The following is a 22,609-nucleotide window of genomic DNA, read 5'->3' on the forward strand; positions in this document are numbered from 1 at the left end:
GTATTTGAAACGCTTTCTTTGAATGGCTGCATGACCTTTCTCTGCTTGTGCTGCTGTTACACACATTTTAACATTTACTATATCACATTTGTGGCCACAGTTGTTCAGTACAAGTTACATGCACTCACTATCTTTGTTTTTGTTTCCCTGTGACCGGTGTCCTGGTTTCTTACCTGGTCAATTTAACACGAGTGACTCTGCAGGTTCAAATGGTCTTAAATTAAAATACACAACAAGACATTCCAGTTCAACATTATACAAACATCTGGGAAATCTGTGGAAACATAAATCCCTACCAAAGATTTCCCAAAAATATTTTCAGTGATGTAACTAAGCATATTTACTCAAGTACAGTACTTAAGCATATTTTTTAAGGAACTTGTACATGTGTATTTTTTCTGCTACTTTATACTATCACTGCATTACATTCTGGAGGCAAATCTTTCACCCCAAAACATTTTTTGATGGATTTAGTTACTAGTTACTTTGCAGATTTCAAGCTACATCAGAGCCAAAGTGTATTTTTAATTATTTTATCGGCAATCAGATTATGTACAATTAATGTATAATGTAATTTTGTACTTTAAATGTACTTTTAAAATCCGATCCTTTAAAACTTTTAGTCAACTACTATTCCTATGCGGGACTTTCACTTTTAACAAAGTAATCTTTTAACATGATATCTTTACTGGAGTGTGAATTTTGGGTACAGCCCTGAATATTTTGCAGCTAACCCATAAAAGTCATGCAGCATGTTTATTGTATCAAGAATCTTACACCTGTGTTTGTATCAGTGTGTGTATGCTGTAGACTTTTTCTTTATCGTTCTTAAAAACCTGCAAAGCCCAGTGATACATTACAGGTGATATCTGAAAATACAAAAAGATTTACAATGACACTAGATCTATCTATTAAAGTCGGATGAGAGCATATCACTGATTAAAAACGTGAGCACATCCTGTAGAGAACTCCGTCAGTGATGCTTAATGTGTTGCATAACGAGTTGAAGAAGTTAAATATGTTTAAAGGAGGAAAACAGATATCATCTGGAATGTACCTGGTGTCACAGAGATACAGTGGAGCCCTGACATATGATGGATCCTTAAACTGGAATCTCCTCTTTCAGATTATCATCAAGATTGTAAATGCAAAAATGTGGCGCAGTACACATGACTTGCTGGAGGAGGACAAGTATAACCAGCGGGCGTGTGATGTGCTTAAGCCAGCCTCAATGTAGCATGAAGTCGATGTTGCTTTCATATGAATGAGTGGGAAAGGGGGGTGGGGGGTCGTGAACAACTTTTTTCTGACCGGTCGCGACTCGATTCCCCGGCTCCACCGGCTGCATGTCAAAGTATCCTTGAGCAAAATGCTAAACCCTTAAATACTTCTGATGAGCAGCTCACCTCGCATCGCGGCCTCTGCAGTCAGTGTATGAATCTGTGTTTGAATGGGTGAATGTGACAAGCGTTGTGAAGCACTTTGAGTGGCCAGTAGACTGGATGATATATAGAAGTGTAAGTCCGTTAACTATTCATTGGCAGCAGAGGAGGACAGGAAGCTTGCTTTCCTGGAGAGACACTCTCGTCTTACTATAAGTTCCTGTAATTAGTCTGTCTTAACACAGAGTTCACTGTGGTACAGAAAGGCATGCAACCCTTTGAACTCTGCAATAGAAATAATCCACACTGGTATTTCTGATTATTGTAAGGTCACTTCTCGGAGTATCTTCAAATGCTTCATATCCCTGAAACCTATACAACCTAAGCTAAAAGGTTTTTTATGTCAATAAAATAAAAAAAGCTGTCATTTTTTCATCAACTTTTACTTAATTAAAAACATAAAGCTTATTGAGCCAAAAAATGTTAAAATGGAGAAAACTGAACAAGATATTTCTCAACACTACACACCTTATTTGAACGATGTGCTTATTTTAGTTTTTGAGATGAGCAGAGACGTTTTTGGTAGGCAGTCAGTCAGTGGTTAAAACTGAAAATGTACATTCATGCTTGTTAAACCCTCCGTAAAAGGTTGTAATAAAGCAAAATATGTGTTGGATATGAAATATGACTCAATTAGCAGTTCTATGATTCCTGGGAATAAACGCTGCGTCCTCAAATCAAAAGGTGTACACACCTGAATTCAGCATGCAACACTGGTGATGACACCTGAGCCTGAGGGACAGGTGTGTTCACCCAGCACACATTTAATACTTTCACAGAGCACCCGCTGCCACTTGAAAAATCATTCACAATACAGGACCAAGTGATTATACCTGTCAAGTGTCACAGGTGCTGAGCATCTTCACCGTTACACCATTCTCACCTGATTCTGTTTCTGTGTTTTCTGATTGTGCTGACCACCTGGGTAACGAGAACATTTTGTAATAATGCAGGAAGTTGCAACATCACAAAATGATGCCAGATAATGTTTAGTCACTGAATAAAATGTCTGTACTTCAATCACATGTTTATGCAGTGACTGTCTCGTGCTGGGGTGCCTGTTCTGGGAGGAGTGAAGCAGAAGCAAGCAGAGTGAAGGAGTGGTTTACCTGCCGACAGGTGAGATGTGTCCAGCCTCTGTGTGTGAGTGGAGAACTTGAGCACAGCCCTCCACAGGTCCGTATGTATATATTGACCCGCTGAGGAGCTGCTGGGAGTCACAGCAGAGAGAAAGGCCTGACTGAGGAGTGATCAGAGCATCAGCTGCAGAGAGGCATCACCATGGGGAACTGCTGCGATAATATGTGCAATTTTTTCAGCCGGACAAAGAACACCAATGTGCGCATTAGTCTGCCGGCTGTCTGCTTCGTCTGGCAGATTGCCATGATTATTCTTTTTGGAGTTTTCATCCGGTATGATGAGGAGTCAGACGCACACTGGGTAGAGTTCAGAAAGGAAAACAACATTACCAGCGACATCGAAAATGACTTCTACTTCAGATATCCCAGTAAGTGATGATCCTGTGTCAGTGATGTGCCACCCTGGTATTTAATGGTTGACTATGACTTTTTATTGATATTTTTGTTTTTTTCAAAAATAGTTCCAGATTGTGGTCATCTTCCTTCCAGTTTCTGCATGAATTTTAATTTACTGAGCTGTTTTTCAACTAGAATCTAGATTGTGACTGTGCATAGGCAATTTAACAAACTATAGCAGCATTGCACAGCATTCGCTTATGTTGTAACCTGAACATGAAGCGATGGCTAGCATCTCAAAGCTATTGATACCTTAAAGCAAAAAATAAACTAATAAAATCTCAGTGTAAATTACAAATTAATAATTAATAAGAAACTATATTAAGTTAATGGATGTGAAGTAGAATTTAACAGGCTGGTATTTTAAAATATTGTCATCATAATTCTACAAATGTAGATCATTGCGTGCCATTGCAACGCAACACTCATCTACGGAGTATTTCCCTCTCTCCAGGCTTCCAGGACGTCCATGTCATGATCTTTGTTGGATTTGGTTTCCTCATGACCTTCCTGAAACGCTACAGCTTCGGTAGTGTGGGATTCAACTTCTTGATCGCCGCCTTCGGCCTGCAGTGGGCTCTTCTCATGCAGGGCTGGTTCCACGCCCTCAACCCGGAGACCGGAAAAATCACCATCGGAGTAGAGAGGTAAGCCTCGTCATCTGATTTTTGTGCGCCATCAGTCATTCAGTAACCTGGAGAGGTGCATGTGTTTGGTGCACGGGTGCGTTATGTAACTACATACTTTAACCTGACAATAGATCAACAGAATCAGTTTTTTTGGACAGTAGACCGTCAACTTAGTCAGGTTTTGTTCGAAGACGTTCTTATGTCACAGCTGTCACCAGATTAAGGCTTTTCAGTCTCTTGAAGACCTCGAGGTGAAGCAGTCATCGCAAAAATGCAGCCAATCAAGTTTGTTTGCTGAAAGCGCGTGTAACTATTGGCTGTTGACCCCTCAGGTGCCTTCTATGTAAATCCACCTGTTCTACACATGATTCACACGTGTTTACAGGTCCTGGGGGTTACATAAGCATGTGTCACTTTTGACATACGCAGTGATGAATGTAACAATTTTACATCCTTGTAATTTACTTCAATTTCATTTTCAGTGGAAGATGTTTTATTTTTTATGTCACTAAATTTCTTTGACAGCTAAAGCTAAAAAAACAACAACATATGATGAGGTTATATGCAGTGATGGAATGTAACTAAGTACATTTACTCAAGTTCTGTACTTCATTTTGGAATTTGAAAATTTTAGTTACTAGTTACTTTGCAGATTGTAGACTACATCAGCGCCAAAGTACTGCGTTTTTAAATATATGTATTTTATCAGAAATCGATAAAAAAAATTTAAAAAATCAGAAAAATGCTGAATATCAGAAACAATATTCAGCCTGGTCAATAATACTCATAGTATACAGTCTACATGTAAACATATGTACAATTTACTTTTACTTGTACTTTTGATACTTAAGTACATTTATTGCCAGAAAATTACTCTTGATACTTAATTACAGTTAATATCAGATACTTTTACTCAAGTACTAGGCATATGGGTGACTTTCACCATTACCAAAGTAATATTTTAGCACAATATCTTAACTTTTACTCAAATATGACTTTTGAATACTTAATAAAACGCTGCTCAGATGATATGATGCAGTACTATACTGCGTATCTATCTTGTATTAAGAAGTATTTACCATTGCCTCCACATGACGAACTACAACATTAAAATAATATTCCTGTGCTGGAATAACATTAACTGGCCTCAAGGTTTCTGTGCACTAATACACACCATGTGAGCATGGGCCATTGCGTTGGTATTGTACTTTAATGGTGCCAATTCCCCGAATAAATTTGCAATTTAAGTCAGAATGCCAAAAGTAAAGCCGACATGCACTCATGGGTGGACTGGTAATCCAGCCTCGGTTTGACTCCTCTCAGTGATTTGCCTCAGTGTTCATTTATGTTTATAGTTAAAGTTTTCCCTCATTCAGACCATAATCTTGCCCTTCTTCTCGTCCTCCACAGTCTGATCAATGCAGACTTCTGCTGTGCCGGCTCTCTGATCGCCTACGGTGCCCTCCTGGGAAAAGTAAGCCCCGTCCAGCTGCTGGTTGTCACCTTATTTGGCGTCACACTCTTCGCTGTGGAGGAGTACATCATCCTCGACCTCCTTCACGTGAGTCTCACCTAACACAATCACCCCACTGGAAACTTAGTTATTGTCCAAGAGGTGAGAATTTTTATCAAACTTTCTTGATTTCTTTTTTGTGCTGCTTATAGTGCAGAGATGCTGGTGGCTCCATGGTCATTCACGCCTTCGGAGGGTACTATGGTTTGGCCATCTCCTGGGTCCTCTACCGACCAAACCTACACCAAAGCAAACGCCTCAATGGATCTGTCTACCACTCGGATGTGTTTGCCATGATTGGTGAGTGACAGATGATTTATATTTCGCATTCATCGCTCTCAAACCTGTTTCCTTGATTGTGAATGTCTTAATCTAACTGCGGTTTGATTAACTTTCTCTCACCTCTCAGGTACTCTCTTCCTGTGGATGTTCTGGCCCAGTTTCAACTCAGCCATCACAGACCACGGCGATGGACAGCACAGAGCAGCCATCAACACTTACCTCGCCCTCGCTTCCTCTGTTCTCACCACCGTGGCCCTCTCCAGCATGTCTGAGAAGAGAGGAAAGCTGGACATGGTAACGCTTTGTCACCGAAAACTTCAAATCTACAAGCATTCTTGTAACATCAATGTGTGTCTCATGACTTAGCATGCTGTTTTACCTGGCAGGTGCACATCCAGAATGCCACCCTGGCAGGTGGTGTCGCCATGGGAACAGCGGCAGAGTTCATGATCACTCCTTACGGCTCACTTATCGTGGGTTTCTGCACTGGCATCATCTCCACCTTTGGCTACATTTTTGTGACGGTGAGTCTGCACCTCCTAACTTGTGTTGTGGCTCTGTCCCCACAGTAGTCAAAAGAAAAAAGTTAAGAAATTAAAAAACTGAGATGAAATATGAGGGAAGCTGAATGAAAAGGAGGATCAAAATGAAACCAGCTCTAGGTTGTGTTACAGGAAAATGACAGGATTATAAGAAGCGATGACTCAATTCAAGAGCAGGCATTGAGGGTTAAATGGCATGAAGCAAGTTGTTGTGGCACACCTAAGTTGGTTGGCAATGACTGTGAACCTCATGACAACTGTTATTATGTTTGAGGAGGCGTGTCGAAAGCATTTTGTAATGAGGCACTTCACAAAATTAAAAAAAAAAAACTTGAAAGAAGTTTTAAAAATGGCAAAAAAGAGATTGGGATTTTAACAACATGAGGAGGATTTTATTTTCTATGATAACTTACAAATTATACTTGGTGAGTTTCTTATTTTTCTAAGCATCAGTTATCTTTAATATGGTCAAAACACCGTCTTAAAAATAAATTCTAAATCGTAGGCAACTGGACTTTAATGATGGATGAATGTTGTTCTCAATTTCAGCCTTTCTTGGAGAAATACTTAAAGCTCCAGGATACATGTGGCGTTCACAACCTGCATGCTGTGCCCGGGATGCTCGGCGGCTTCATTGGGGCCATTGTTGCTGCAGCCGCCGATGAATCTGTCTACAGCAGAGAGGGGTGAGTTCAGAAAGCCTGACTTTGCCTGTTTGCTGACTCTAAAGTTGGAGTCAGTGCAGTCTTCATCTGAGCACTCTTATCTCTTCTTCATGCTTCTCAAAGTTTCATATGAAACTCTGGACTAAAATGTTTTTTTCTTCCTTCAGGTTGATCAACACGTTTGACTTTGAAGGCGAATTTGCTAACAGATCTGTAGGAACCCAGGGAGGCTTCCAGGCTGCTGGTACATGTGTGGCCATCGCATTTGGGCTTGTTGGAGGAGGAATTGTCGGTGGGTTTGAAAAACGTGTTGTGTAGTGCTATAAATGTACATGAAATATTATAATACTCATCTTTCCATATAAAGACGATGTTTCTGGAGCTCTTTTAAAGAGCTTCATATACAGTATTTTAAAGAAAACTTCTCTTAGCAAAATAAATTAAGAAAAAATGACAATATAAGAGCTTTTAACTTGCATCATGGTCAAGAAAAAAATATTAAAACTGAAGTGAGAATTTGTGATTAACGGGATTTTTTGTGTGTGTGTCTTCAAAGGTCTCATCCTGAGGATCCCCATCTGGGGCGACCCTGCTGATGACAACTGCTTTGATGATGAAGTTTACTGGGAGGTAAGAGTGCTTTTCTACCACTAGATGGTGCAATTGCCCTTTAAGTGGAAAGGAAATTGTCTGATTGCTTGTGTTGGTTTCAGGTTCCTGAGGATGAGGAGGCCATCCCTCCCGTCTTGGAGTACAACAACCACATGATCCACAAACACCAGGACATGTAAGCTTACTCACACTTCATCACATCCTCATTTTACTCCTCCTTCTCATGAATTCTCATTCAATTTATTCTCTTTCGTTCAACAGATCTGAGTCAAACTTCTCGGTGGAGCAGAGTTAGAGCCTCACAGTGGACGATCAAACTTGCATATCACTTTGAACTTGATACAGCTGTGAAACAACATTAATTTATGAAGGAGCAACCCTCAAAAATATTTGGATGTATTCTGCCAGTCTCGTCTCGCTTGCTTCACACCTGATTTTTCTGGCACCTGTGTCAATGATTGGAAGATTAAGATAATAATTACAAAATAATGTAACATTTATTCTGAATTCAACTGCATTTACTTTCTCTTTCATTTTGGAAGAAACTTATATAATTATGATAATTTGCAGATGCTAAATGACTGGAAAGTGTCGGGTCCTGAATCCAGGCAGTGTGACGAGAAGTCACAGACACTTTGTTTATGTTTATAATGCACAAAACAACATTTTGTTTGAAAAAGCATCACAATACTCTTTTGTCTTTACCATAGAGAGCTTTGAATTATTTTATGCAATGCCTTTTAATTGCTGAATATTGTCATTGATGAAGTTTGCCATTTTAGCTCTTATAAATGAAGAAGTCTGTTGAAAAGAAATCCATTTAGTCATGCTTGTAAAAAGAGGTGTTAAGTGAAGAATCAAAGATCTTTGTGACAATTTCTGAGTTGTATATTTTATTCCTTAAATTATGTATTATTAACTGTCTGTACATATGATTCCACGTTATTGCACACTATTTGTCGCATAACTTTTATGTCCTTAAGGTGGAAGTTTTGAGTAACTACAGTAGCGATGACACAATTTCAGTGATTTGATTGCTGCAGTGTTGAATGTTACCTCCAATACACTTTGTGATGTATTAATGACATATAATGTAACTAGAAATAAACAATAAAGTTAAACTGTTATCTTTACACTCCTGTTGCTTACTTCATTACAAGACATATGAAGGCACTGATGATAAAATAATTGACTGACTGTATAAGTGATAGTCACAATCAGGCGCCTTAAAGAAGTAGACAAAAATAACAATCAGGATGTCAGAATTTCTGTGTGTATATAAAACCTAAATAAATGGATAAAGGTGCATTAAACTAATCAACTCAATGGAAATACTGACAGCTTAACAATCTACTTCTGTATCTATGAACATTGAAAGTATTGGACTGGTCCTAATGTGTGACATAGTGAATTAAAGCACAAGTAGCTGTTATTTCCACTGCGTACGCTGAAATAACTCATCATGATCAGTTGAAACAAACTACATCAATATCAACCTTAGCAACAGAGCATGACCCTGCCCTGACAAAGAAGAATATGTCATCCATGTGCTAAAGGTAGAAGGCACAAAGAAAAGAAAAGGAGAGACAAGAAAAGACAAAAAAAGACAAAAAAAGAAAAAAAGGAAAGAAAAGAAAAGAAAGAAAAGACAAGACAAGACAAGACAAGACAAGACAAGACAAGACAAGACAAGACAAGAAAAGAAAAGAAAAGAAAAGAAAAGAAAAGAAAAGAAAAGAAAAGAAAAGAAAAGAAAAGAAAAAAGAAAAGAAAAGAAAAGAAAAGAAAAGAAAAGAAAAGAAAAGAAAAGAAAAGAAAAAAGAAAAGAAAAGAAAAGAAAAGAAAAGAAAAGAAGAAAAGAAAAGACAAGAAAGAGAAAAGACAAGAAAAGAAAAGAAAAAAGAAAAGACAAGACAAGAAAAGAAAAAAGGAAAGAAAAGGAAGAGAAAAGAAAAGAAAAGACACGAAAAGAAAAGACAAGAAAAAAAGAAAAGAAAAGAAAAGAAAAGAAAAAAGGAAAGAAAAGAAAAGAAAAGACATCAAAATGACAAGTTCAGAGCAAAGTTCAGTGCTTGGATAAAAGGATGTAATCTGATGGATGTTTAGTAGCAAATGATATAGTTACATGTGATATGTTTTTCATAAACTGTTGTTCTCCCTATTTACGCAAAACAAACAGTATTTATCCATCTCAAGGCAAAAATCACCTGACCCTGTTTGAATACTCTCTTCTTAATCACAAGTCCACTATAACTCCACAAGGGGGCGATATATGATTAAAAAAATGATGGAAAGTTTCAGCCCTCTAACTCTCTTCAATCAACACTTGTATCCTGAGAGAAATCGGATTAAGACATGTATATTACTTTAGTGATATATCCAAATATTAGTTTCAACGTTAGTCGGTGTTTTATTTTGTCTATCAAAGGTTTGGAAAGTAGAAGAACAAATAAGTGCAAACAAAAAATGCATGCAGACTTCAGCTCATTAAATCATGACACATATTTACTTTATGTGAGGATCAACTTTTCTCTCCAGCTGTGGACCAAACAGCATCCAGAGGAGGAAAATCTACACGTTTCTATTTTTTCATCTCATGAGTACACCTACAGATTTGAACATTTGTATGAATTATTGACAAACAACACAATTTTAATTTGTGTACATAAGCGTAACATGTTTTGAGTTCGAGGGCAAAAGGGAAAAGACGAAGCTGTATTTGCCTTTAACAGTATTTATTTTGGTTAATATCCAGCTGACAATTTTATATACATTTTTTAAAGTTAGAATTTAGATAAACTTGGAGTGGGAGCTAGATTAACTTAATTTTTTTAAAATCCTGATGCTGCCTTCAGAGCTGTGTAACACCTTGATTCATATGACTTTGAACACGAGGGCTCTCAAGCAGCATCAGGTTTAAATGCCTGTAGCTCCTCACCAGTTATTAAAACGGACGAAGCTCCCTGAATGAGTGGAGAAATGTCCCCAACAGCCGTCCACAGCTTCATTTTGACTTTAGGTGTAAATATGGAGAGTTGAAGAGGGTTAACTGGTCCTTCAGCTCGTCATGGGCTCACATGTTGTCTCCAGCACTCTGGTCCTCCTGCTCCCTTCATTCTGATGGTAATGAGGCATGGACAGGCCGGTCAACAAGGGTCATTTCCTGACCAGTCACTGTGACATTAATGAACTCTAAATACACTGGTGGACATATGTTTTGTGCTGGTCCTCTCAGGTTGACTAGTGGCAGAAGCTTTATTGAGTTAAGAGGTCTGTAAAAGGGCCTGATGGGGTTAAACAGGTTAACTGTGGGGTTATCTGTTAGATTTAAATAGCTCTGAGTCTTTGTAATTAATACAATGAAACACAACATTTACATGGTGTTATACTTATTTCATTGTTTGTTTTGGCTTGATTTTGTTTTTTTGCACAGTATACAGAGTTACTGATGTGACAGTTCAAGTTCAATTTAAATCGAGGATGTGACGAGTTTTTAATTTACCTCAACTAAACTAAGATTTTGTTTGTATATAGGAACATATCATGTCACATTTTGATTATGACTAAGGCAGTGCCCGTTCAAAACATGCTGTTCGGCACAGATTATATGGTAATGTGAGGGGTTTGCAGATCCAATCTTAAGCCTTCTGAACTATAGCCCTTGTTTCTAATGTTAGCTAGATCCATGTTATTTATGTCTGCTTCTCCATGAGATCACGTGATAGGGATCATGTGTGAGCACAGCTTCAGTGCCATGAAGCCAGAGCGTTGAAGCCACGACCCCCGCTGCTGCACAGAGCAGCGTTCACTTTTAATGTGTCGCAAGCCGTAAGACTACACTTACAAATATTAAGAAAAAGAGCTCCAGTGTTTTTTACACATTAGAGTCTAGTGTTTTTAGCCTGCTCCTCATTTCTGCTTGAGGCTAGCAGCTACTCGTACAACGCACTTGGATCTCTGACCAAACTGTGAGTGGTTAAGTTGCATTGTGGGTAATTTATTTGCCAGGTTTTGACAAGGTAGAAGAATGAGCAGAAAAAAAAAAAACATCTTTGGTACTTCTGCATCGATTTTCAATTCTTTCATCAATTCCCCCAAAGACAACACGATTCCTGCAGCACAAAAATGTGCAATAAAAATTGTGTCAGTATTTGACAATGTTCATTAATGTAAGTGTTTAGACAGTAACGCTGGTCTGACATGGTCCTCGGTTCACTAGCAATTAAATTAACAAATAATGCTTCATGAGTTTTTAAAATAAATCAGATTTGGGAAAAAAAATAAAATGTTTTCATTAATATCCTTGAAACAATAGTCCAAAGAAATCATGAAGAAAATGTAACAGGGAAAAGAAAACATAAGTCAGGTGCTTCTCAGTAAACTTCAGAGAGAAAACAAGATTTCTGCACACTGATTTCACTGAGTTCAAATCTTTTTCAACAAAACACCAGTAAGATCAGAATTTGACTAGACAAAGACAGATAGACATTAAGGATCTTGACTCATATATGGTTGTTTGGAAAGTTTTTTTATGACAGGGTCTAAGAGCTGACAAACAGATAACAGTATAACAGAGATGTTAATGTTAAATCACTGTGCAGACAGGCCTTGCGGGGACCTGATGCCGGAGGAGAGTGGACGCAGCTCCTCTTGTGAATCATATGACCCTGGGGAGAGTGTTTGTGAAACCACTTGGTCTGCTATTGTCCTCCTGGGACTGGCCTCCCCTGAAAAGCTGCAGAAAGCCTGTAATCAGATTAAAGGTTGCTGGGAAGGGGAGGAGGGATTTTTGAGGAATAGCGAAGAGGTCGTGGAAGTTCTCTAATCAGTACCTGCCATTGAAGTGCAGAAGAGGGGCTAAATAACGCAGCAGGAGGGGAGGCGGGAGCCAAGCTAGAGGGACAAATTGGCCTGTTGTTGGAGGGGGATAATGGGACAATGAGGGAGGGGAGTATAATCAGTGAGTATAGAGTGGGAGAGAATAGGTGCAATGGGGAAAGGAGCAGGCTGAGGAACTCCAAAGGCGGTGGCCTTGTCCCATCCTGCCCTGGCAATTATATCATCTTTGTGAGCTGATTGGAGCAGGCTGCAGAGTCCATCTGGGCTTTCAGACGGACGTAACAACCTACATTTTCTCACTGTCCTCACCAAGCGGTCTCACCGGGCTGCTGAGCGAGATATCAGGGAGCCCCTGATTGTGGTCTACTCATCAGCACACTCCTGAAAAGCTGCTGCACTTCAAGAGGTCCACATCATCTAATTGCCACATGACAGTGACAATCATTAGTCGCATAGCCACGCTTTGAATTTCATTATGTTAGCTCATTTGAAAAAGAAGGAGGCTGAAGATGCGTATTGTTCTTCTGTAGGGCATTTCTCTTGTTTTCATAACACAAGCAAGCAAAGAGTTGAGCTGAGAGATAACTCCGTAATTGACCTCCTCACTGTCCAGAGCTTGTAATGCTGATGTCATATCACAAGACGTCCCACTGAGCGCTGAGCTCCACTAACCTCTCCGTAGGATCCTTTCCGTCATTGTGATCACTCATCAAACGTCCATCGCCGGAACAACAGGCATCACTAAAGGCCAATCACTACTTTTTTATTCTGTTGACAAGAGTCCATTTGTTGGGGTCAAAGGGGAAAGTCTCAGGGGGGAAGACCTCTCTGGCAGCACTGGTGAGGAGGAGAACCAGAGAAATCACTATTCATAGCGGGGGAGTGCTTTGATTTGGGCACAAAGGCCACTGGTCTCCTGCCTAGATTGAAAGAAGTAGAAATCAGAGCTGCTTTAAAAACACGTGCGAGGGATCCAAACTGAATGGTTTAGTTAATTAGCTGCTCCACCTGCCCCAGAGCCCTAATTAGTGCACAAGAGAAAGTGTTTGATTATTATAATTAAAAGGAAAATCTCAATATGTTATTTCTCTGCTTGTTGCCAATATTTGCATACAATTTAAAAATATAATAAAAATATAATATGTAACATTTCAACATTAAAATGTCTTGAAACGAATCAATGGCCTATATTTATTCTGTAGAGTTGTGTACTAACAATGTTCAAACCCATTTTATTTGATCGCCTGTCGTTATGACTTTTCAGAGAGGGTCTGAGAGTGAGGAAGGAAGTCCACAAAAGAGACCAAACATAATGTGAATAAAACTTTGAAACATTAACTCGTCTGTGAACATTTCTGCCTGATTCGCCTGGACAGATTTCATCAAAAATGGTGGCTGTTTAACAATGAAGACAACAACTCCCATGATCCCACACTACTTACATCTTGTGTTTCAGGATAACATTTTAGCAGTTATATTCTATGCATGGGTACACAACATTTGTAAACGTGACACCCCTGAATTTTTTTTTTGTGCCTTGACCTAACCCTTTGTGACAAGAGAAAAATACTACCTTTCTTTAAAGTTAACTTTTGCAAAATATCTACTTACTATGGTCCACCAGCACCCTGCTCAGAGAGGCTCCACAGAGACAGGTGTGTGAGATGCAGGTTGATTGGCAGTGGACCAAACCACTGTGAGGCATGGGGGGGGACCAACATTTAAAACTTAAAAACACATTCCTCTGCATCTTTAAGTAGCACAATTGTTTCCATTGCATATTATTTTATACTTTGAAATGAGATGTTTTCACTGATAAACGTTATTGAGGTGGACAAATCTCTCTTTTTCCTAGAAAGGGGGGGTTCCGGACCACATTTCATCTACGAGTTTTGTTTTGTTTGTCTGTTTGTTCTTGTTGGGTCTTTTCAGTTTTAACAGCATTTGTCAAAGTTAAAATTCAGTCAGAACGGGACATGTTAAGCACAGTTTGGAATACTTGGTTAGGGGTTGGGTTAAAGGAGCAATTTGTAAGATATGACCAGAATTTTAGTTTAAAACATTCAAAACATATAACTAATATTATCAACAGAGTGCAGAAACAACAGTGTTGATGCTATGTCAAAGATGTCTGTGTATTGTGTTGCGGACATGTCTGCTGAAGTTAGCATGCTAACCATCCTGTCTGTAATATCACTTTGTACCTCGGCGATAGTCCTCAAGCCCCTAGCTGTCAGATACATGCCAGCTGTTAGCGTTATAAATGAAGGAAATTAACACACAAAATGTCAAAAAATGATATACTCTTGATACTATGCTCCTTACTAAACAGAAAAATACAACTGCATACTGTCTCAACTCATGTTCTTCTATTTTAACAAAATAAAACGAGTTTACAACTCATCGTGAACACTTCCTTCAAACATACACAGATATAAACCAAATAAAACACCAGTCTGGTCTGTCTTTCCACAGTCACCTCTGATTAGATCGAAACAAATCCTCCATTCACAGAGTAAGATGTGAAAATACTCCTGCTTTACTTTCACCTGCTTTTCGCCGGCTGCTCATGGCTGACCCTCTGATGCTCCTCTCCTGCTGCACGCCTCTCTCGTCCACGCCAGCCACATCTTGGAGGTTGAGTTCGGTCACAGTCCGGTGTCCGGTCGGTTCTCTCACTCACCTTTTTATTTCTTTTCACAGAATAATATTACTAACTTTGCAAGTCTACTGAAATAATAATATACAATCAGCAATCTTGCTGATTATTGTAAGTATCTGTAGGTTAAAAAATCTCTCTTTTCCTGGGTAATAGCGTGCAAAGTGGTACGGCAGCAGTAGCTATCATTTTGTAGAGGGGCCTTGTCATGAGCAGAAAAATGTGCTTTTGTAAAAACAGAATTACTGATTTTATAACAAAAGAGTGGAAGTACACGAAAAGCTGCTCTTTACAGTAATGCAAGACGTAAGTAGCTCCTTCACACTCTTCCTTTAATTGATGTTGTTGTTGTTCCACGAAAGCATCTCTGCACTAAATCCATCGATGCTCTTAATATGAAGATTCTTGCATGCCATCTTATTCACACACCTTATGCACGCCTTAACTCTCGCATGAGACTTATCTTCCGCAGACCCCATCAGCTCCAGCTGAGTTAAAGCTGATGAGACACAGTGACAGAGAGGGGGCAGTAATCTCACACTCCACATTGCGACAAGTGCAAACGAGGGAGGGAAAGTCGTGGAAAAAAAGGAGGGAAAAGAGGGGGACAGGAAAGGAGGGGAGAGGAATGATTCTCCTGGGAAGGGAGGGTGTTTGGGTGAAAAGCAACAGCATATGTATTGTTGGAGGCCCTGACTCCCTGCCTCGCCACCCTGGAGAGCTCCCTGTTCCCACGGTTTGCTCAACAAACAAACGCATCCCCCCTCCAACCCCCTACACTCACACACACATACACACCACACACCACCATGCACCCGCACGCAGTGGTGATGTCATTAATTACCATCAAAATGAGCATGACAGCAAGCAAGTGTGCGTGCGTCTGCCAGCGAGGCTTTGTGTGTGTGTGTGTGTGTGTGAGACAGAGAGAGAGAGAGAGAGAGAGAGAGAGAGAGAGAGAGAGAGAGGGAGATGCAGGGAATGAGAAAGAAAGAGACCATTGTCCATTCTGAAATAAAGAAATCTCCACTGAAGCATTGTAAATGGAAAAGGCAGAAAAATGGACTAAATTCGTGGATCTTTGAGTGAGAGCTGGGCTGTCACATCTCGTCAGAGCCTCACAAAACCTGATGTGCACACATTGCCCTGCCCGGCTACAGAGACACACTGTGGCCCTGTGATTGTGTGCTCTCCTGATGAAATTCAGCCTTTTCCCTCCCAGCCTCACACGGACGAACACCCTGTTTGTGTGTTTGTGTACGTGTGTGCACATGTGTATGTGTGTGTGTGCTTTTTCTATATCAAGAAAATACCTCAAAAATAGCAGTTTTCAGGTCTTCATTACAGCAGGCACGGCGTACTTAAACCTGAATTCACGGTGAGATGCCACGTTCGGTTCGATCAGGTTGGATTTATTGTGCACGCAATCCACCAATTAGGAGAAACTGTTAGCATCCATCTTGTAGTGGTAGCTGTCAGGAAGCATTTTCTATGGTTCAGTTTGTCTCTCATCTCCTCATCGAGAGTTTTAACTTGGGCAGCAAATGTGAGAAAATCTCCCACAGCTCTCACAGGCAAACATATATTTATATGCACACTGTACGGGTATAATTTGATTTATGTTTTTGTGTTGTTGCTTTTATGATTTATTTATGATGTTTTGTCACTGTTATACTCCTGAACAGATTTAATCACCCTTGTGTTGTATTTTTGCACTTCAAATGACAAATAAACTTGAACTTGAACTTGAAACTTATTGGATTTGAACGTGAACATATTTTCTATTGTGGACGATGAACAATAGCCACTTGCTTATTATACGATACAAAATATCAGCTAAATGAACTCAACCCTAAATTCAACATGCTAAAATGTTGATGTTTAAAGGAGCTCTATGTAACACTTTCTAGCAATTTAAATGTATTCATCACTTTTTTACTGGCCGTATGTGAGCATAATGTAAAGATTAAAAATTAGACCTCCCCGTCTCTCTCAGTACAAGCCTGTGGACGATTTGTTTAAGTTGTTTAATGCTGCTGGACTGTGGATTTCTTGGTGAGGCAAGGCAAGCACCTCTCATATTGTACTGTTAAAATACAAAATGGTACGAGGATCCCACATTCCCTTAGTTGACAGACTTCATGCACAAAGTGTCTCTCGGCCTGCCGTGCACACAATATGAAAAACTATTTATATTTTGTCATTCTATATATTTAAAGAGCATTTTTATCGTAATTTTTTTTAAAACAGTGTAAACAGCCATTTCTATTACATATTTTCCAATTTAATATTTCTATTTTTTTTTTTTACAAGAAACTTCTGACAGGCCAAATCAAACCTTATGGGGGGCCAGCTTTGTCCCGCAGGCCCCACTTTGGTCAGCCCTGCCCGAGGACTAAACACAAAGTACAGCTGATGGCTTTTGATTACAAGTAAAAGGATCTAAGTTATTAACATTCATTCATTTTGTCAGCGTACCAAATTTGATCAAAATCCTTCTAATAGTCATCGAGACAGACATTCAGAACAGCAGACGTGAACCTCACGGTGGTGCTAGAAGAAATGTTCGGGCATCACTAAGGTCAGGAGGATCCGTCTTCTGGGGACCATGAATGTCTGTATGTAATTCCATAAAATCCAATCATCAGATTTTTCAGTCTGGATCAAAGTGGTGGATGGACCTTACTTTGAAGGCTAAAAAGTATTCCTTTAACATGAATACTCTCCAAATCAAACCACAGAGAAAACCTCCTGGTCAGCTTTTTTTTCTTCCTGTTTTGGCTGAAACTCAGCAGAGACGTGGTTTGGTTGTTAATACCGGAGAACAGAGAACCGGATGATCCTGCATTTCAGATATAAAACACAACGGCTGAACTCTCAGCCTGTTTCTAAACATTCTGCTGGATAATTAGAGTTCATGTTGCTGCGTACATCTTTTATTTTCTCTAACCCAAAGAGTAAATTGATTATCAGAAACAAACCAAATATGGGTGTGCATGTGTATGTAAATGTGTGTGTGCATGTGTGTCAGCTCCGCTTCCTGCACTTTTTTGGCACGGCACGGATCATTGTGTGGAGCTTCATTAGAGATCATTAGTTTTTTTGCAGAGTGGGCCTCACTGAGCTCTGGTTGTGCAGTGAACCAGGCCGAGGACTCAGATTATTGTCGACTGTGCAGCCATGAATGCATGGGATTCCACCTCATCAAAGTTTGCACAGATAATTGCTACTATTTGATCTCCACTATCTGAAAAGAAACTGTGTTAATTAGAGGCTTTGATTGGGACGTGAAGAGAAGAGAAACAAACGTGTGCTTTGTTGCCTTGTACACGTTTGTGTTTCTGCAGCGCTGGAAGTTTTTTGTGTCCCAAACTCTGATGAGATCCTTGTTTCAGGAGCAGTCCCATCTCTGTCTTTGGGAAAATATCCATGTGTGCCCCCATCCTCCGAGCTCATCAGCCATCCCAGTGAGCTGAAACAATGCCCTGCATTGAAGACACGAGATGGACGGTTGAAAGTCCTCTGCTTATATGTGTAGTTGTGTTTGCATGATAAGCTCCTTAAAATGAATCATCTTGTTTTCAAAAGGATCCTGCCATTTTACAAAGTCATGCTAATGTGCACTTTGCACAAGCAAGTACATCAAAACAGGACTATAAACTATCCCCAGCCTTTCATGTATTGTTTTTACATTTTATTCACAGTCTCTGCAGGATAAATCCCTGGTGATTTTTTTAAATAAGGAAGAAAGAAAACTCATTTACCAACACGTGATGTTGCTTTATACCTTGCTTCTTAACAAGCAAGATCTGTTTTGATGTTCTTGCTTACTAAGAAGTCACATGTATATAATAAATCCAAACATATCCTCTTATTTGATTTGTCTGTGAGCCAAAATGTTAAAAGTTTTGTTATCATTTATCTTTTTTTTAGTATTAAATAGGCTATGTTCATTCATAATACACAATGAATTTATGTTTGTTTTGTTTTGCACAAAATTTGCAAAACGATCTGTGTGATCCACCTATTTCCATTTTAGATGGATTTTCTATTTTAGAAATAAAGTTGGGTGTTAATACAGAAATGTCTCTGTATTTTGGGTACAACATCCTTCACAAACTTCTCTCTGTCCCTCTATGGCTTCAATCTCAAGGAAGCACACACAAAGATAACTTAAAGATGGGGGGGTCGCTGTCAGTTGTGTGTATATATCTAGCATACTTGTCTGTGCTTGTGTACATGTGAGACGAGGTACATGCAGGTGAGAAGGCAAGGAAATAACTTGAAGTGAGGGAACACATTGTGCTTTATTTCCAGCAGGTGGTGCCACAGTGACAATGACACGGGCCGGTCATTTACTCTGTCACACACATTTCTTTAGTCCCAACTTCATTTCAGTCTTCAGGCTACAAATTGCAAGTAAAACTGAGTTCTTCTTGCCTTTTCTACATTTAGAGAAGGTGACAGGTCTTCTCTCACACAGTGGACCCTCTCCGTGAGGTGTCCCCACAACTATATTTTTCTATAACAATAACAAAGAGAATCAAAAGTCATAATGCTGAGAGGTGACAGTTTATGTTGGTGGTTTACAGTGCAGTCTATATTCTAAATAAATAAATAAATAATATTAAAGTAAACATCTGTCATTCATGTTGCTGAATGGTCTCCACTGTTAAGATGTGATGTGGCTACAAAGTGGGCTCATGGTAGTTGTTGGTGTTTTTCAGTGCGTCCAAGTCAGCACATAAAACCTTCCATCAATATTGAGTAGTACAGTAGTGATGGATGTTCAGCAACATGCTACATATCGTTCATTTCATAATTTACTAAATTGAAAAAAGAAAATGATAAGTATACTCGTATGATGTTTCATTTGATTTGTACTCATACATCGATTAAAAAGGGAATTCCACATTTTTTAAAAATACAAATAATTATATTTTACTGAGGACAAATACACATTAAATGTAAACAATTTTTTAAATTAAAACAAATTCAAATGATTCAAGAACATAACACTTCTAATGAATAAAAAATGTATGAGCATGATATAAACCTCATGGGGCAATTATAAGAATAAGTGAACCATTATGAAAATAGAAAAATATAATGACTTTTAATTGTAAATATATCCACAAAGGTTTCAGATCCATCCAACCACCCGGGTCAGGAGTAGTTTGATGCAGTGAAGAGGTTTTCTTTGGAATCAATGTAAATAATTGAGAAGCCACTGTTTGCTTCAATGCGTACATTCACACACACAAACTGAACGGCCATCTTGTGGTTACAAAATAAATCCTGAATTGTAAAATCTTACCTATGAATCAATAAACAGAAACAAGGCGACAGCTTTTTACTGTTTGTCAATGGCTTTTATGTTTAATTGCTTCTGTTTCTAAGTGTTATCATAGGCAATGAAGCTTTAATAAGTTCCTTGAGCTCTCTTACATGTTTCAATCACTTTAATTGTTAAAAGTCTTCAGAAACTCATCATTGTACAAAAGCTACTGAACAGAAGGTAACAATCTTGTGAAACATCCACATTTAAGTAATAAAACCTTTTGAAAATATATTGTCTTCATTACTGGATACAATTCAAGCACTACCAAAGCATCTTCTATGATTTCATGAAAATATTAATTGGGGATACTAGTTTGAAGATGAAATATACTGTCACAAGTTCTGCCAACATCATACTCATTCAGCATTGTGTCACTGAATCGGCTGCTTTGCTTTTTGTACTTGCAGATCATCTTCCAGAAATTGTGGTCAGTTGTGCTAGAAAAGAGAGGTTGTCTGACATAATGTACTCTCTCAAAATGCAAAAAAAGGTGGAGGATGTAGTTAAAAAGAAACATTTTCTAACTCTCAAGCTGCTGTCATCAGTAGAGGCGTTTAACCCTCACTATGGTCCGTATTTTTAGACCTTCTGTCATTGATAAGCACCTTTTAAACTGTCCTTCAGCATAAAATGTGACCTTTTTTTGGTCCATTTAACAAAATATAATCCTGCCTGGAACCCAAAACACAAGAAAGATGAAAATTGTACAAAAGTTTGAAAGTGTTAAAAACGTTATTGCACTTTTAATGCGCATAAAATACAGCAGAGGAAGCAAAGAAATGCAGCTATAACGCAGCCTGCTTACATGTAGAATGACTTAATCTCAACTTTTTGTGCTCAGAGTTTCTCTACATCATATATATATATAAACATAATTATGTACTGATGCATGTGAGACAGCCTCAGTCTGTTTCACCATATTATTCTTCAGCTTTTTACCCTTGATTTTCATCTTCTTCTCAATCAAAAGGCTGAATAATAAAAGGAAAAAAACTTTTTTCTAATTATATGGAATTGAGGCTTATCTAGCTGCTGAAAAGGACCTTGTAGTGCCACAGCAGCCCCTTAAATTTGCCAAAGAAGGAGCAGTGCTGATGAGGTGAGAAGCGGAGAATGCCTAAAACAAACTGCAGAGGGGCTCCAGCAAAACAGCCAGGGGCTTAAGATATATTAAATTACCATGATTGGGACTTAAGGCATGGTTAAAGCCTGTTTGAGAGGCTGGGGAGCCTCAAAGCAGAGCTATTCATGTCTGGGGAGCTGGGTCAATAGGTTGGGGAAGTTCACAGGACCTGATTCTATTCTTATGCAAACGTGGAGTACAAGACCTAAAGCTCAGTGAGTTGGAAGATATAAATGATGGGACAATCATCTGCAGCCCTCCACAGACACAAACCTGGTCTACAGCTGCCTGCTCGTCATTCATGAGGCAGGGCGCCGACGTCTGAGTTCACTCTAGACGTCTCACTTTCCACTTCAAGAGAGAAACATACATGATGATGTTACTGAGTGCCACAGTTTGTCACATTTACACAAGTATTAAATCCAGCCTGTCTCATGGAAAATGTGGCCCATAGTTCTGTGTAAAATATGGGACGTCAGGGTGAGTATTAGGTTATTTGTGTGTAATAACAGCACATAAAAATCGTGCTTTGTTCTCTGCAGAACAGCCCGAAAATTAATTTCTCAGCTTCTGGTGAGTAATGCGACCTCCAGTGACTCCGACCACAATAGACAACATCTATCTCTATCTGCTGAGCAGAATTAATGGATGAATACACACTGAGTGCCGTGAGAGAGAAACACCTGCAGCCAGCAGCTCACGAGTTCCTCCAGTCAGCTCGCTCTGACACCAGCTTCACATGCATCACTCTCGTCTCTGCAGATCATTTTTTACATGAAATGAGAAGGAATGATTCATTCATTGTGATTGTGAATGATTCATGTGATAAAATAAAGAGAAAGTGTGTTGTTATCACCAAATGTGATTGTTAGACTTGTTATTACAAAACTATGGGCTTTAATATGCTGCTATAACAGCCTCCACTCTTCACTCTGAACATTTTGGATCCCATTTAGCCTCAAGAACATCAGGGAGGTCCAACACTGATGTTTCTTGATCAGGTCTGGTTTGTTCAAGTTCGTGTTTAATGGAGTTAGGGTCAGGACTCCATGGAGGCCAGTCAAGTTCTTGCACACCAAACTTTAAACACTTTGGTCTCTCTTTATGTATTGTGATATTGAAACAGCACATGTCCTTTCAAAGACTGTTGTCACAAAGTTAGCTGTTTAAAATACAACTTTTCTTTGACTGGAACTAATAAAGTAAACCATTAATAAGAGTTAGTCAGGGGTTGAACACTGCCCAGGACAGGACCCTAATCAAAAACATTAATACATGTTGCTTTATATTATAAAGAAATTCTGATAGTGAATACACACATTTACGGGTATCACTTTATCAAACCTAAGTTAATAGTTATTTGTCTGTTAACATCAATGAACTGCTTTATAAACCACCTATTAAACAATTGTAAAGGTTTATAAACA

At 39.0% G+C, this 22,609-nt stretch overlaps 1 protein-coding gene and 1 long non-coding RNA gene across 2 annotated transcripts; one reads left to right on the forward strand and one right to left on the reverse strand.

Annotated features, from left to right (window-relative positions):
• The first annotated feature begins 2,625 nt into the window (after positions 1-2,625).
• On the forward strand, positions 2,626-8,353 carry rhcga (Rh family, C glycoprotein a). Its single transcript, XM_073464488.1, has 11 exons — positions 2,626-2,949; positions 3,432-3,624; positions 5,017-5,167; positions 5,272-5,419; positions 5,529-5,695; positions 5,788-5,925; positions 6,493-6,629; positions 6,776-6,900; positions 7,165-7,238; positions 7,322-7,395; positions 7,482-8,353. Exons 1-11 carry the CDS (start codon positions 2,724-2,726, stop codon positions 7,513-7,515), a joined length of 1,467 nt encoding a protein of 488 aa, XP_073320589.1. The 5' UTR covers positions 2,626-2,723; the 3' UTR covers positions 7,516-8,353.
• A 3,376-nt stretch (positions 8,354-11,729) lies between these two features.
• Positions 11,730-13,737, reverse strand: LOC140995166 (uncharacterized). Its single transcript, XR_012178758.1, has 2 exons — positions 13,671-13,737; positions 11,730-12,979 (listed from the first exon to the last, which is right to left on the reverse strand). It is a non-coding gene; the product is annotated as an uncharacterized lncRNA (long non-coding RNA).
• Positions 13,738-22,609: the final 8,872 nt, after the last annotated feature.

This window comes from Pagrus major, chromosome 4, assembly GCF_040436345.1.
Source record: "Pagrus major chromosome 4, Pma_NU_1.0".
NCBI lineage: Eukaryota > Metazoa > Chordata > Actinopteri > Spariformes > Sparidae > Pagrus > Pagrus major.